Raw genomic sequence first — 16,811 nt, 5'->3', positions numbered from 1 at the left:
GTTAAAAAAAAGGAAAAAAGATCCGTTTTAATCAATATTTGGTTATGTGAATTTTTTCTAAACAATCAACTGTTTCCCCAATATAGGTCAATAGGGAAACAATCTATATTTGTTTAACTATTTCGGTAAGAATGTAGCATTCGAATTAGGTCATTTTACCCTCTTTCATTGAGGTAAAAATACGAACCAGCTTTTTTTTTTTTTTAATAACGCCATCGGTAAAATTTTAAATAAAATATTTTTATTCAAATCTCACGTGTGGTAGGTGCTTATGTATGCTATTGCTCTTTTATTTTATTAGGACAAAACATAAAAGTACTAGTACTATGTTCATAACCTATAATTAGAAAACTCGAGTATTAACAAACGGACACGCGCTCACAAAAAAATAGTCTTCCAAGCCGTATATAGTGTGATAATTCTGGAGATCTTGCTGCGTGATCTGTTATAAATATTAGGTCACAAGGTTTTCACAGCTAGTCCTCTGTACTCTTTCAATAAATAACCAGCCCATTTTTCAACGTAGATTAACGACTTATAGAAATTAAACAAATTGAGGATAACAAGAAGCGATGTTGATCGTCTAGTGTTTAATTTTACGAAGGAATGGTACCCTATTATCCTCTTCAGAAATTTTCTTTTAATTCGTTTAAGTTCATTTCTCTGTGAAAGTTTCAAATTCAGCTACATTTTATAAAGCCGCTGCTGAATAGCTAGTTAGTTTTGTAAGAAAAAAAAAGTATTTTTATTTGTTGTTGTTTCTTATTTAGCACAAAGTTACACACCACGGGTATCGAAATACTGTTTCTGTTTTTTGTTTTTTTTAATTTCGCGCAAAGCTACACGAGTGCTATATGCGCTAACCATCCCTAAATTAGCAGTGTAAGACTAGAGGGAAGGCAGCTAGTCATCACACCCACCGCCAACTCTTGGGCTACTCTTTTACCAACGAATAGTGGGATTGACCGTAAGATTATAACGCATCAACGGCTGAAAGGGCGAGCGTGTTTGGTGAGACCGGGATTCGAACCCGCAACTCTCGGATTACGAGTCGAACGCCTTAACACGCTTGGCCAAGCCGGGCCTAACTACCCTGTAAGACAGTCATTGTATGAACTCAGTCTTCTTTGTAGTTTCTCTAAACATTTTTAACTACAACAGAATACTGCAACTGTTCTTTAGTTCAACGTTTAGTTAAGGCGTTCGACTCGTAATCCGAGGGTTGAATCCCTGTCAGCCGTGGGGACGTTTTAATGTGACGGTCAATCCCACTATTCGTTGGTAAAAGTAGCCCAAGAGTTAGCACTGGGTGGTGATGACTAGCTGCCTTCCTTCTAGTCTTATACTGCTAAATTATGGACGGTTAGCGCAGATAGCTCTCGTGTAGCTTTGCGCAAAGTTTAAAAAAAACACAAAAACTTTTGTTCAGACAGTTTAAATTGTTGGCAACTCTTCTAAGGTTTTCATAACCTTTGGGATACATTTTGCGGGGGTGTATTTACGCCACTTCATCATTTTCCTGTATAATTTCCATCACTTTTTTTCTTTTGTGTTGTCGATTATACCGTACTTTGCCGAGATACTAGATTATACCTTGCTGTGGCTCAGGCAGCTTCTCGTTAGTCAATCTGCTATTTTCTAACTGAGCTTTGCTGCCACACCACTTGCACGTTTCCACAGTCGTTTTGCTCACATTCTCACCTCATTAATTACTCTGAAATTACTAATTATCGTAATCTGTAATAATAAAATCACATTATGACGGATAATGTTACGTAAGAAGGAATGTGTAGAAAACCGGCAAATCAAAATAATGACAGCACACACTCAAACGTCTAATGTCACTTTTATTTTTTTTGCATAGACTCTACCTGTAAAGACATAGTAACATCACACTGTAATAGATGGGAAATAGTTAAGTTAAGACTACACTGTAGCAGATAAAACACAGAAAGTAAAGTTGATTTCTGTGTTCTTTCCTAATGCTTTCAACACACACACATACACACTCACACACACTACAGCCTCTTCATTACAAGTAATTGTACTAACTGTACATATTTAACTTTCGTGGAATGCTACTATTAACAAATCGAACTTTTCAATTTTTATTTATTTTTTTAAAATGGTCATCTTCAATGCTATTTATAGAAATACTGGCCAGAAGGTTAAGTTTAAGCTATCTAAAAATTCCCAAGGCACCAGAGTTTAATTGGAGAGTTAACTACTTGATATACATTTAGTCATTTTATGTGTTATGGCACAGATGGGCTGATTAATTATCACTTCATTGGACTACAGCCCCTATCCAGTTCAGAATTCTACACTAAACACACACACACACACAACCTTTAAAAGTATATTATTATCTAAAAACTAAAATTGGTTTTAAAGAAAAATGTATGTAAAGAATCACGAATATTACCACCTTTACAGGGCTGAAGCCTCAAACGACGCCCTCATTTTTCAAGTTTTGCCCCAGAGTCTCATTTCATCTCCTTAATCCCGTAGCACACATGTCAGTGAACGGTTATCCTTAATGCACTTAGTTTTAATTTATCTATTTATTCTGTTTCAAAGAATATTGTAAGGCACTTGCATTGGGATTGGCCCAGGATCCTAACAATATTTGGAAATTCATTTGTACACTTGAAGTAGCGTATGCTAGAAACGTACGAAAAAAACATTAGAACATTCTATTGTAATCGCTGACTTACTGTAAAGAACTAATGATAATAAAAACAAATGAAGAAGAAAAACAAAAAGGCCCTTTTAAAGAACCAAACCGTAATGTAAATACAATGAAAGGTGTCTAAGCTTGTAGCTGTATGAATATCATCCAAAAATGCAAACAATCATAATGTCGCCATGCCAACTTTCGTTACGCTGAATAAGTATATAATATATAACACTACTATACAACTATTAAGGGGAATCATTCATTAAACACACAACTGTACAGAGGTGTCCTTGCTTTATTTAGTAGCCGTTTCTTACTAGCTAAATACAGGAAAGTCTAAAGAGATTGAAGAAACTGCTCAGATAATATGAAGCAATTTCCTAATAGACCTATCTTATACTATTAAATTATTTTTACATACTGCCTGGAAACCAGATACAAAGCCTCACAAGAAGAGAGGTGGGGTGGGGGGATACATAGAACTTATGTTCGTGAAATATCCATGAACTCAGTGACTACAGAAAATAACTATAATTTACGAGCCACATTGAAACGACACTAATCGAAATAGCACCTACACATTTAGAAAGTTACAAAATAAATCAATCAAGTTTACATATGTAGGCTGGAATGAGATATACGTATGTGAGAAGAAATGTCGAAATTTCTTCTTGATAGAATAACAGACGCCACTACTAATCGCATCGATAAAACAAAATTAATGTCGATTTTGAGGTGCTGTTAGTATCCCTAAATACGGAATACGTTTAGCAAAATATCATGGAAAAAAATTAACTTTTGTGCACAATTTTTGCATCTTCGGTGGAAAAAAATCTACAATTTTATCTCTAGTTTTATATGCACACAACTTGCTCGCTGTTGCACATTTTAACCAATCAAATAAAATTTTAAAACAAATCTACAATTAATGTCGCAACCATCGTCCGTTTATTAAGCGTGAAATTCTTAAAATACGGCAAAAACATACTTTCAAGCAGTGAAACAGATATTTTATAATCTATTTTTTAAGTTATGTGGATTAGTTAATTAGTTTGGTTTTTAGCTATCGAACTCCATATTTTAAAGTTCTAAGCTCAGCTGTGAACGTGGATTAGTATTCGCTGAACTGATGTTGTTTTAGGTTGCCACATAGATAGAAATATGTTACAAAAAGTTATCTTTTCAAAAGGATCTTTGCCCAAAGCTACAAGGAAATCGTACAAGGACTATTTCACAAACTATTGTTTGTTTGTCAACAGTTCTGTGTTGATTATTTGGCTGTTCTTTTTTGGCTGAATAATATAATTTGATCGTAAGTCTTATAGCGAACCCATGGCTTCAAATTACACAGGAAATAAACTATAAACTCTCGGACACACAGTCTGAGTACTTGTACCTTTAGACACATGAAAAGAGGGGTGTGTGTGTGTGACTTCAACAAAAAAATGCAATGAAAACACGATATTGTATAACAAATTATCACGTATTCCCATTGGTACTTAAGCCTACTTGCACTCGTTATCGACATTACTTTAAGCCTTCTTGTACTCGTTATTGATATTGATTAAATATGGTATCCTTGCGGCTTATAACTATGAGAATCTTTTCACGAAAGTTTGTTTTGTTTGTTTGTTTTGAATTTCGCACATAGCTACTCGAGGGCTATCTGTGCTAGCCGTCCCTAATTTAGAAGTGTAAGACTAGAGGGAAGGCAGCTAGTCATCACCACCCACCGCCAACTCTTGGGCTACTCTTTCACCAACGAATAGTGGGATTGACCGTTACATTATAACGCCCCCACGGCTGAAAGGGCGTGCATGTTTGGCGCGAAGGGTATGCGAACCCGCGACCCTCAGATTACGAGGTGCACGCCTTAACACGCTTGGCCATGCCGGGCCCTTTCATGAAAGGAAAATCTAACACGTCTTTTTGTAAACAGCCTAAAATTGCAGTAAATGAAGTTGAATTTTGACATGTCTGTTGATGGCGTAATATGCTTGAGTAATAAACACAAGTCCATGACTATTAAGACAGTGTTGAATGTGAATTAGCACTGGTTAACTATTTTCTTTCAGTTGGAAAATTTTATTTACGTATTACACAAAGAACAACGGTAAAATAATAAAAACAACCGCTACATTGCATCTTAAGGTTTTTCGTGATTGGTAAATTACATTCTAATGTTACGAATTATTGTATGAAGCAATACGCTTAAGCCATCGACGAGTAATAAACCTGAATAAACGCAGCATACATTGTTAGCAAGTGTTAATTTTTGTTAAAACTGTTAGTTGTAAAGTAGGCATTTTTTTGCTGTATATATAAAAAATGTATTTACATTTTTCATACGACAGGCTTCTGTATAAGGAAAGTAAATATTAAAAGATTATTATAGTATTTTTCTCTATATATTAAAAGCGCATAAAAATACCAGCAATTTTTAGAGATAAACTGGATTTCTATTTTTGGCACGAGGTTCCAGGTCATATCTAAACAATGAATAAATAAAATAAAGAGAGACGTAATTATAAACTTCCTCGAAAATATATGCCACTTTTTGCTTTCTTTAATTTCACAAATAAATCTGTTTTTAAGCAAGTTTTCGTGTAAGCGATTAGCAACAACAACAAACGAAGAAAAATCTAAATAGATAAGTAAAAAGCATTAGAAGCACTACTACTACTTTGATCATGAGATTTTAACTAATTTTGAACTGTACTTAGTTTAGGTTAATAAGCTGAATGATGTAACGTTTGACCTTTTAACTAATTTTGACTCTTACCTAGATTAGATTATTAAGCTGCATAATGTGACGTTTGACCATTGGACTTTTATCTAATTTTATCTAATAAGTTGGATGATGTGAAGTTTGACCTTTGACCTTTTAATTAATTTTGAACCTTGCCTGATTTAGGTTAATAAGTTAGATGACGTGAAATTTGAGGGCAAAGGTCCATATACGACTTTTACCGTCATTTTTGATAATATGTTGAAACTAAAATATTAAAAGACATCATTTTGAGTTTCTGACTTGAAAATTACCGTTGTTACATGCAGAGAGGTCGTTAAGATACCAAATATTACATACTAAGATAAGAATCCTTCTACGTTGTTTCTAGTTTCGTTCTTATACCTATATAAAACTCTACAGTTTTTTAATTTATGGAATCTAAATTTAAAATATAGAAATATGAAAGGCACTGGTATATTTGGTAATAACTAGTTGAAGGCCTTCTCTGGGATATGTATGAAATGGAATGAATAAGGCAAAAAATGGGATACTGTAACCCCCTTTCTAGTGAAGAAAGTTACAAAACCCTAAGATAAAAAGCACTCAATTGTTTCGAGATATATCTGTCAAATACTGATTTTTTTTGCATTTACGTTTCTTTAACTTATTTTTTTTCCATTCAAAGTTCAACTTGACTCACTGGTGATTTATCACATTATGTTTTTTGCACAACTCTTATTTAAAGTACTGACATGTTTTGAATTAAAACGATGCGATGTTGCGAAAACAATCGCAGTGCCACTTACGCGCGAACGAAAAAACAAACTATGTTTGCGAGTGATTTTAAGTTTTAGTACGTTACACAGAGGGGACCCGAAAAAAAATGAGCTTTTCAATGAAAAAAACCCAACGAAAACACCTTTTTTCTACATTAGTAGAAAACATTCTATTCAATAATTATTCACAAAAACTTTGTAATGTTTCGACTCTTTCCGTCTGCTACTTAAAATGGACAAAAATACAAAAAAAAACACAATAACCTCGTGGAATGGCTAGGTATCTAAATAGACGTGGATAAATAAAACGAGCCACCAGAGGGAGCTATACTCACTTCTATGATTCTAAATTAACTTCTTGAGCTCATGTCTGTGACATTTTCAAACCTCATAATCCAATTGTTGCGACTGCTTTTATTTTTCTCTCTCACCACAGTCTCTCATTTTGTGAGTCTTTCTTGAATTTGAGACACATAAAAAAACAAAACCACTTCTGATTCTTTCAAGATGTGCCTCAAATTAAAATAAAAAACCCGCTATTACCTAAAGAGCTCTTTCTCTGGGAGGCAAACATCGCTATAAAATGACTTGGTCAGAGTTGTTGATAAAACAACCTATATATATATGTGTGTGTATATATAAGAGAAAAGGACACTACATAAGTTATAATAATCACTGCTAAAATATACCATTCTAAAGAAAAAAATAACAATTCGCTGTGTGCTTTGAGCACAGGTTGGTAGGTTTTGTACATGTATTGACCTATAAACCCTGTTGAAAGTAAGAACCCTAAAGGGCAGGCAGCAAGGTCACATACAAACATATACATTCACAGACGTATCTCACTATAACGATTTCTACAAAAATATAACTAAAGGCCCCTTTACGGACGATAGGGGAGATGCTGGTTCCGTTACCAGGCGCTCTCGGTAGGCAAGTCTTGCTTGGCACTTGAAAGTGGGGATACAAGTCCTGGAATCACCACCAGGGGCACTCTATTGAGACTGCTACGACTTATGTCATTACTGAACGAACGTGGGCTCTTGATAGCTGGTTCATTCTAAACTTATAATTACATAAGTATAAAGTGTGTAACGATTTAGTCCATATGGCGATACTTATGTGCTGACATTTGTGATAGGCCTAACACAGCGTACTGGCACTTCAGGCAGTGGTAGTGGGTCTGTTTTCGATTGTGGTTACATCCCTCTGTATTACAATCTTGGGATGGGGTGTACTTATCGAACCCTGCAGCATTAATGCTGTCCATCTTCATGTGTTGTCTACGGTGAGCGACGACTTTGTTGGTGTCAGTGCAAACAAAGTCGCATTTCCTGCAGTGAAAATGTGAGGCCTTATTCGTCATTGTACCAACTGTATTCATATAAATGCAGTTCGGCCGACCACAGTTAATGTTCGCTCGAAATTGTTCAAAATCACCCCCCATTAAAGTGTCTAGCCGCTCGTGGCGAGCTGTGTGCTGGACAAATCGGGTCTTGTCGCAAAAGCTGTAGCCGCAGTCTTTTCGAATGCAGTGAAAGTGAGTCTGATGCTCTCTGTATCCGCAGTGAGGGTACGCACAATCCTCGTTGAAACGATAACGGATATATCCTTCGGGAACTGGCTCGTCTTTTAATATACGCAAGGTCTGTATCCTCGCCTTCTTCGAATCAGAAAAACTCGGAGATTTCGCGAGAGGGCGCTTGTGATCTGGCGTCGAGGATAGTTCTTCCTTTCTCACAGCACTGTAGTCCACTTGTGGAGAACCGTAAAACCCTTCGCTGGACGAAGCGATACTAGCTTGAGAAGCCAGCGCCATCTGGTGACTAAAGTTCGTGCCTCCGTGCATTGTAAAAATTGGCGTAGCCATTCCTTGAGGGGTTATAAGCTGATGACCAGAAAATGTAGCTAGAGAGAACTGTTGCCATGGGAATAATTGAGGTACAGAAACTTTGGAGTCTACGTCAGATATTTGAGGTGAATGTCGACTCCCTTCATTTGAAGTTTTATCTAGCTCAGGATGAGGACTGTTTCGGTTTATTAAATCTTCGGTAGGATCCGGGTCCTCGTTCTCACTGATGACCTCTCCTTCACACTGTTGAATGGAGGTAGGTGAACCCTGGGAAGGAGAAGCAGCTGGACTTTGCATTCCGGAAGCTAAGACCGATTCCGGCCGAAGAACACCCCCGTGCTTCGTTACGTGTGGCTTCAGCCTAGAGAAGCTAGAAAAGGCCTGATAAGAAAAGGAGACAAATATATACAAAGGATTAGATAAGAAAAATTACCAAAACTTTACATTTCAAAGTGTGTATGGAAAGCTTTGTTAACATGACTTAAGCCTCCTTTGTATTTAATAATGCTGAGTTAATTCACAAGATAAATAGTGTCTAGATGTTTACAATCACACGAAATTTTAATTTAAAAAATCCAAATACATTCGTTTTATTCGACAGAAACAAAACCGTCATTTTTTAATTTTCTTACACATCAGTTAATGACATGAAATTATTCTCTTATAACCCTCGCCCTTCCAAAGGGGTGAGATTACAATGGGTCTATGTGTGTCTGTATTTCCGCAAGCGTATCTCGAAAACTAATAGATCGATGTGTATGAACATTCTATACAAGATGGGAAATCAGTATGTAACAAAATCTGGATCCAGACAATGTATTATTACTTTAAAGCATATTTTAATAATAAGGAATAGGGTATTTTTGGGGTTTGGGGCTAATAATTCTCTAAAGCGTGATCGTATTTATACCAAATTTTATTGGCACATTAAGGATGAGAGTCATCAGACTACAAGAAGTTATTTGGATCGTTGAGCATTTTGGATCTGAAAAGGATTTTCCGAGTTTTAGAAGGTGAAATTTAACATCTCCAGTATAAATGCACACAATCTTGTCAAAGGAGGCGAAACGAGGGTATATAATCTCTGTGATAGTTCTTGTTTTAACTGAAATAAGGGTCTATTTAATCCAGGGAGTCTGTGATACGTAAGTAGGTATACAGACCAGTATATTTCTTAAACAGTAATCTAATTAATAACGTATTACACCCCACTATTTGAGAAGTTCTAATGATAAGGTAACTTAGAGAAACAGATTTCGCATATTTATTTCAGTTATTCTAAACTGAAATCAGTTGGTTAGTTCAGACTAGCTATTATACTTTACGAAAATATAGTTTCTAAACAGAATCTTTAACATAAAAAGTCCCTATACTTTTCTTGAAGACCATTAAAATAAAACTTATTTTATTTGTGATTATCAACAGTCTTACCTATTAACTTTTCATTAGATGGCGCCACAAGCACAGTGATCCCTTTTTTTTTTTTTTTCTAGATTCCATAAACACTTAATTATGTGCGATATTGTTTGAATCACAAATAATTTTTCAAGCCATAGATTTGTGTTTGGAATTAAGCACAAAGCTACACAATGGGCTTTCTGTGCTCTGCCTACTACGGGTATTATAATCTAGTTTTTAGTGGTGTAAGTCCGCAAACCTACCGCTGTGCTACTGGAGGACTCAACACATAGTCTAAAATTAATTAATTAAGTTTACAAGCCAAAATTTTCATGAGATTGGTAGCACATTTTTTTAGGAGAGTATTACTGATCTGATGTGTTTATATGGCAAGGGCTAAAACACTCAAACTACAGAGTCCGTGCCAATCCCTTTGACAAGGCTATAGGGCAGTACCGTAAGAGCCATCATAAAAGAACAGTCAAATGCTATTTATCCACCACCATAAAAATCCCATGCCGACATTTATACTGTGTTAATAGTGCCTTGGGGGAAGGGAAGGAACACAGGTTCTGAAGTTTGTTATCCATAATAAACCATGTGGTCATACGACCTCTTGTTTTGATAGCGATTATAGCATCATTGGAATTGTAAGAAGTCTATCTACCTGGTTACAGACATTGCAGTGGAAGTGTTCCTTCTTCTTTAGCTTACAGAAAGGACGCCCACAGCTATGTGAGGTTCCGTACTGGATATGTTTCTCGGTTTCCTGGAAAGTATTTTTCAAGTTGGGACTTGGTTGCTGCAGAAGCTGTGTTAATGGGTGCTCGTTTTTAAGATCTGCTCCAGAAGTGAGGTCCTCCGAATGTGGTCCGGAGTCATCTTCAGGAAACACTGGCATTCCGGCTGTACTCTTCTGGTTTGATGCTGTAGTTTTGGTAAATGCAGATAATGGATAATAAGTGCCCGTTGCCTTCACCACCGTTGCTTTAGACAAAGAGTTTCCTGTCGCTGAAGAACTACTGGTAGCTTCGGTAGTCACGGCCATGACTGTAGATGTCACTTTGGGACTCACAGATCTCTCTTCATCGCTGATGGATGATCTCTTTCTGGGTTGACCGGATACTGAGCCATCATCATCTTGGTCCCGATGCTTTTGGTCATGAATACACATGGTGCTGTAACGCACGAACGAGTAATTACATCCCGAACGAATGCAGTGGAAATGGCGATTGACCTTGTTGCTGTGACAGTTGGGCAAGCGACAGTCGACGTTTCGATCGAAGAATACGAAACCTTCCATTATGTCAATGTTGTCATGAAAGTCTTTGGAATGAAGGAGGAGGATGTCGCTTCTATCTGTGACGTAGTAGCATCGAAGCTGAGTGCAGTGGTAGTGGTGTTCTCCAAGGTAAGGACACAGTTGATCAGAACATGGCGTGTTTTTTGGAAACACGTAAAACCCGTCCTGTAAATGAATCATAATGTGAAGTTAAAAATCCTTCCTTTGGGCTGTGGCTTCATGATAATTAAATACAAAAGTAACTATTAATACTTGTGCGTGTAGAGGGCAAACTTCTCTTTAATACAGGATCACTTAGGAATGACTTAATAAATCCTTTGGTTATTAACGTCAACTAAAATTTTTGAACATAAGTTCAAACCACCGTTCATGGAAGAGACACACTATCAGAACTGTTACCTACGTATATTCCAGATACCCGTTTCAAACACGTCACAAGGCATAAAATTGATCCTGGAATTACGGGTAGTTAATGACATTGCTGACATTCAGAAACCAATGCGCCAAATAACGTTCATTTTTCATCTGTTTGTGCGTCTCGATATCATTATTAAACTACTTTAAACAAAAAGATAAAATCAGAATCGCTCTGCTTGTGCCAGCCCTCTAGCGGTCATTTATGAGATATTATTAAAAATAGTACTTTCAGCTATTAGATTATCCGTTTCTATACACACATATGTCTCTCTACTTCTTACAGTTCCTTCCCCTTTAAGTACATATACATTTGATTAGTATCAGTTGTGTACTGATTTAAAAGAAAAACAACAACTATCTGATAAAACTATATTATAAAAGAATACACGAACCACAAAATGTTTAAGGAAAACGGAGCAGTCCATAACTTTGAGATATAATTTTAGTCCATAAGTCTTTGCAATCCTATGTTATTCAGAACTACTCGGTAAGATGAAAACCAAAGTTTTCGACTGATGTCTTGGACCTAACATTACCGAATTTTACCAAAACAAGATTAAACTTATCGGACACTCTTTGAATCACTGATAAATGGTGGCTTCAGTGGAAGAGGTTACTTGAAGTTTTTCTCACCTCTAGGTTTACCGGCGCCGAAGAAGGCATGGATTGATTAAGTTCATGGACTGAAGACAAAGATTGGTGTTCGGGGTCCAGAGAAACTCCAGAAGGTGGCTGTACTCCATATCCGAGACTATCCCTCTCTAATGGAGAAGAGTATGGAATTCCAGAAGAAACTGTAGGAGCAAGGAGAGAGACAGCATTTGCTCCTTTCGTTAAAAGGGCTGGATGAGGGGCAACAGCAAAATTTAAGGGAGACGCCCCAAAAGGTGTTGCAACTGTAGTCATAAAGGTCTGGTGAGGAAGGGCGGTTGGCTTTGGGAGCTTAAAACTAGTGTATATTGCTTGAGGGAGGTAAGGCGGAGTAGAAGGAATAGGAAACTGCAAAGAAAAAATAGGCAAGTGTTATTAGATAACTTCAAGTTTAAAGACAAAAACATCGGTCGAATAAGCATTCGCAGTTTAATAAGATAAACAGATTATCGCATCTACTGGATGAAAACAACATCTGGATATGAGCAGCTTATCTAAAGTGCACATTTAACTCTCGCTTTATGTGATTCTGAGACATCTCATACCGTTGGTTAAGAAATAATGTTTTCTTATATCAAGAACCCAGTAACATCTTGCTACGTAATATATTTACATTTCCAAAATGTATAACATACTGGCTACACAAATGACTGCTGACAAATAAAACCCCTATATAACAAATACAAAAAACAGAATTGATAGATAAAAACAATAACAACGTAAACAGAAGGCAGCAGAAACTTGAAGTTACGAACTGTTAACTAAATCTATAAAACTATGTGTTTGAGATGTGTGTTTTATGGCACACAAACTTCGGAATTATCGAGTACCTGATAAAAATTTAATTAGTGTGGTTATAATCATTTGTTAAAGTTTAAAAGAAATGTAATATTATCATGCAACCGTCGAGATAGCTACGCTTGACTTGCTACAAGTTATTATGAACACCTGATGTTAAATTTTTAGGTTAGGGCGCTCGACTTGTAATAGAAGGGTCGTGGGTTCGAATCTCTGTCACACCAAACATGCTCGCCCTTTCAGCCGTGGGGGCGTTATAACGTGAGGGTCAATCCCACAATTCGTTGGTAGCTCAAGATTTGACGATGGGTGGTGATGAATAACTGCCGTCCCTCTAAATTAGGGATGGCTATCCCAGACAGCCCTGGTGTAGCTTTGCGCGAAATTCAAATAAAAAATTAGTTTTATTGTAAACGCACAACATTTATATTTACTTTATTCTATTATAAGAGTATCGCTCTTCTTTCCACGTTGCAGAAGGTTGAATACATTATATTAAAACAATTTTGAATAGGTAAATCAGTAAGAGACATGATAACTACAACAATATAAAGTCATGGTGGAACAACACGTGCCAGTACTATATCATAGGGTCGCTTAATGTTACTATTATTTTGTGCTATTTACATTGTTTAGCGCTACTAAAAATGACTGCTTTTGGGAAGAGTATGTAACAGCCCTTCCAAAGTAAAATGGACATTCACACGTATCATAAAGATGTGTTCAGATTGGAGATTTAACATTTTTAAGACGGGCATACGCCTTGTACTTAATAATAATGAAAAACAAATGAATATTGATCATCTTAGGATGCAAAGACCATCCAACCGTGGTAAAAAAACAAACAAACATGAAACAAGTCATACCCCAGCAAAATGTGACATCTTGATATAAATGAGAATCAAAGAACACGAACGTCAGTGGAAAAAGCTGTCCATTTGTTCCAAATAACAGCAAGCAACATAATTAAGAAGGATCTACTTCTGGAAAAGCAACATAAGTCACGTGAACACAAGTTGCTTCCATACTGGTTAAGTCGAAGACACAGAGTCTAGAGTTCTTCGAGATCGAGCTGTAGGAATGTGTGCTAAGAAACTACCTTTTTATACATTATACGGCTTATAAAAAGTGTGCAGGGAGGAAGTGTGCTGTGCTTCAGACATGCCAGTCTTACAACGATACCTTTCACAACAGATACTACATTGCAGGATTATTGTCAAAACATATGGCTATCAGATAGAGCATGACTGGACACGATGACATGGGTTGTAACTGTTTTAATATAACATTAAACTAACATATGCTTTTCAAAGAGCATTATTCTTATTTATACTCTACTTTAAGACTAACATTTTATATTCACTTTATTTTATAGTACGACTCCTAGTTTTATTTCCACTTGTATGACTCTTATTTTTATTTCTACTTCATTCGATCCTTAGAATGACGATTTTATTTTTATTTTATTCTATTATAAGAGTTCTATTTCTATCTGTATTTCATTCTATCTAATTACCTCTATAACCCTATTCTTCGGAGGTCGTCCACGTTTTCGCTTGAAGATTCCATCAACTGAAGTGGTGAAGGCCATAGGAGCATGATCCCGAGTTTGATTCTGTTTATTGGTATATTCGTGAATTTTGTAGTGATCTAATCGCTTAAAAGGCTTATCCAAACTGCTAATAACAGCTTGACATCCTCCCTGCCAGAAAAAAAGAAAAGAGGAAAACTGAGAGATAAAAAACAAGAAATTATAAATCTTTGTCCAACAGGAAAAACCAGAAAAAACTGTATATTAAACCAAAAATTTTAACAATATTAGTTATTTTCATTTATTGTCGATACGTTAAGGGTATTATGTGTATAAACGAATTAGTAATGATACCACAATTAAATTACCCAATTGCAGTGGTAGTGTTCTTCCATTCCGTGGAACAGACAGTCAGCAGAACACTGGGTAACTGATCCAGCTTCAACAGTTGTGTAATGGCAGTCTGTTATCTTGTCCTGGATTTCATGGTTTCTAAAGGAGAGAAAACATTTAGTGTTTTAATTGTCTTCATAACTGCACAGAGAACAGCCACACATGGTTCGTATCGCACGTATATAGAGCTTCTATGTTTTAACTCTAAAACCACAACCTTCTCTAACCCTTAACCTGTTCAGTGCCGTAGACGAGATAACTCGTCCAATCCGATCGGTAACACAGTGCCACGGACAAGTTAATTCGTTCTCAATAATACATAACTTCAACGCTAGATGTCAGCACCATACATGCATTTGACCTACTTACAAATTGTTTCACTTTCGATCCAAAATGGCGTCACGAAAAAGTTACAAAATGATGAAGCATTAGAGTTGTATTTTGAACTTGGTTCGGAATTTGAAGATAGCAGTGGCGATTCAGAAGATTCGGATTTTGAAGATTCTTTGAAAAATACGGAAATACAAGGCTCAGATGTTAGTGAAGATGATGATAACTGGCCATCAACCAGCACTGGTAAACGGGCGATAACACCAGGGAGTAAACGTAAAGTCGTGGTAAGAACAGTTTCAAGAAAAAGTGCCCTAATGACAATGATTGGAATGCTGAATCCTTTGCATTGATTACAATCGTTATATGGGAGGAATTGATTTAGGTGACAGTGTGTTGCATGCTTATCCGAGTATGCGCAAGGCTGTCAAGTGGTACAAAAAAGTACTTTTTCACATGATGAATAGAGCAGTGTACAATGCTTTGGTAGTTTACAAATCACTGGGAAACAACTTGTCTCTCCTGGAGTTTAGACTCGGTGTCATCCGTACCCTGATTGAAGATTACCACATCTAGCGCCCAAAATCCACCGGAGGCCGGCATTCCTTGAAAAACCCCCTTTGTCTCACAGAACGTCACTTCCCAACACTTATTCCCCAAACAGAAAAGAAAAAGTACCCCACTAGAAAGTGTAAAGTGTGCTCTGACAAATCCACGAGGAAGGAAAGCAGATATGAATGTACTGATTGCAAAGTGGCTCTTTGTGTTGAGCCCTGCTTCAAAACATTTCACACGAAAGTGAATTATTAAATGTGTCATGCATTTCAATACCCAAAAATGACATTTTGTGCATTATTGTTTCATGTTTTGTACATATTTCTTCATTTTGTGTACTACTATAAGTTTGGCTTACAGAAAAAATAGTATTTATTGCTTATTTCCTTTTTTTTAAAAAATGACTCAATTTTGCTGAAAAAAAAAAACGGCATAGGAGCTGCCGTAGATACTTGGCAGTCAAGAGGTTAAACAGCGAGAATGTTGTAGGTGGCAGTATCAATTAATGATGGACACAGATTGTGGTTACTCTTTCCCGATATTTATGGAAATATTTTTAAGTACTGAGCCTAAAGATGGTAACAAGCCAGTAGCACCCAACGCTAAGGGATTAACTGTGGCTCACATAACACATAAATTAGGAGCACATGTCGTGGTATTGCTGGTTCCGAAGTCCACTGCTCTACCCCTGGGGTCAATTCGTGCTACGCCTTCCTCCAGATATTATCTATGTATGTTTGTGTATATGCTTTTAAGGTAAAAGATAATAATATACTTAAAAACTCAGTGTATCGGCAATCCTGTAGTTAAGAGTCTGCCTCAGAGCCGAGAATAATACCATTTTTTGAAGTATTATGAGAAATGTCTCGATGTTCTTCCTTGCATTTTCATTCGCTACTTTGAGACAGTTTGCACCGCCCCGAGCACTGGATAACTGGAGGGTTGTATATTTAAAATATTTGTTCAGCCAATAAGGGTTCAGGTAAGCAGCGGCAGGTGTGCTCTCTCGAGTACATTGTTAAGTTGACTTAGTTTTGTTTCTTCACAGCTTTTATTATAACACGTGAGTAGAAAACTCACAGCAGAATAAAAATATCAGTACTTTACAGCAGTTGTTTTCACTAACTGTAGTGAAAAAAGTTTTAGTGCAATCTTAATACAGGAGAAACAGTAATATTGTATATGCCTCAGAAATCTGGGTGAAAAAAAAAAGAGAGAAAAACTAATAAGTGTTAGAATCGTGCCTGGCGGCTCAATGGTTAAGTACATGGGCTTAAATTTCTAACATTCAGCTTTCGATACCCGCATTGTGTAGTTTTGTGCTGAACGATAAACAAACCCGTAAGAGTGAGAAACTCAGACTGGCACCATGATATACATGCCTGCACTCAGGAAC

General features: G+C 36.6%; 1 protein-coding gene across 14 annotated transcripts in view; it reads right to left on the bottom strand.

The window, feature by feature from the left end:
• Positions 1-1,832: 1,832 nt before the first annotated feature.
• Positions 1,833-16,811, bottom strand: part of LOC143230572 (zinc finger protein castor homolog 1-like) — a 222,030-nt gene continuing 207,051 nt past the window's right edge. For 11 of the 14 annotated variants that reach the window (XM_076464350.1, XM_076464358.1, XM_076464352.1 and 8 more), the window contains 5 exons: positions 14,506-14,629; positions 14,123-14,308; positions 11,791-12,156; positions 10,105-10,905; positions 1,833-8,420 (listed from right to left, as the gene is read on the bottom strand). In XM_076464350.1, the coding sequence (XP_076320465.1) occupies positions 7,287-8,420; positions 10,105-10,905; positions 11,791-12,156; positions 14,123-14,308; positions 14,506-14,629 (2,611 nt within the window). In that variant the 3' untranslated portion in view covers positions 1,833-7,286. The remainder of the gene's footprint in view (positions 8,421-10,104; positions 10,906-11,790; positions 12,157-14,122; positions 14,309-14,505; positions 14,630-16,811) is intronic. The other 3 variants (XM_076464364.1, XM_076464362.1, XM_076464363.1) reach the window with 1 other exon arrangement.

This window comes from Tachypleus tridentatus, chromosome 10 (assembly GCF_004210375.1).
Source record: "Tachypleus tridentatus isolate NWPU-2018 chromosome 10, ASM421037v1, whole genome shotgun sequence".
NCBI lineage: Eukaryota > Metazoa > Arthropoda > Merostomata > Xiphosura > Limulidae > Tachypleus > Tachypleus tridentatus.
This window is presented reverse-complemented; position numbering and strand designations above follow the sequence as displayed.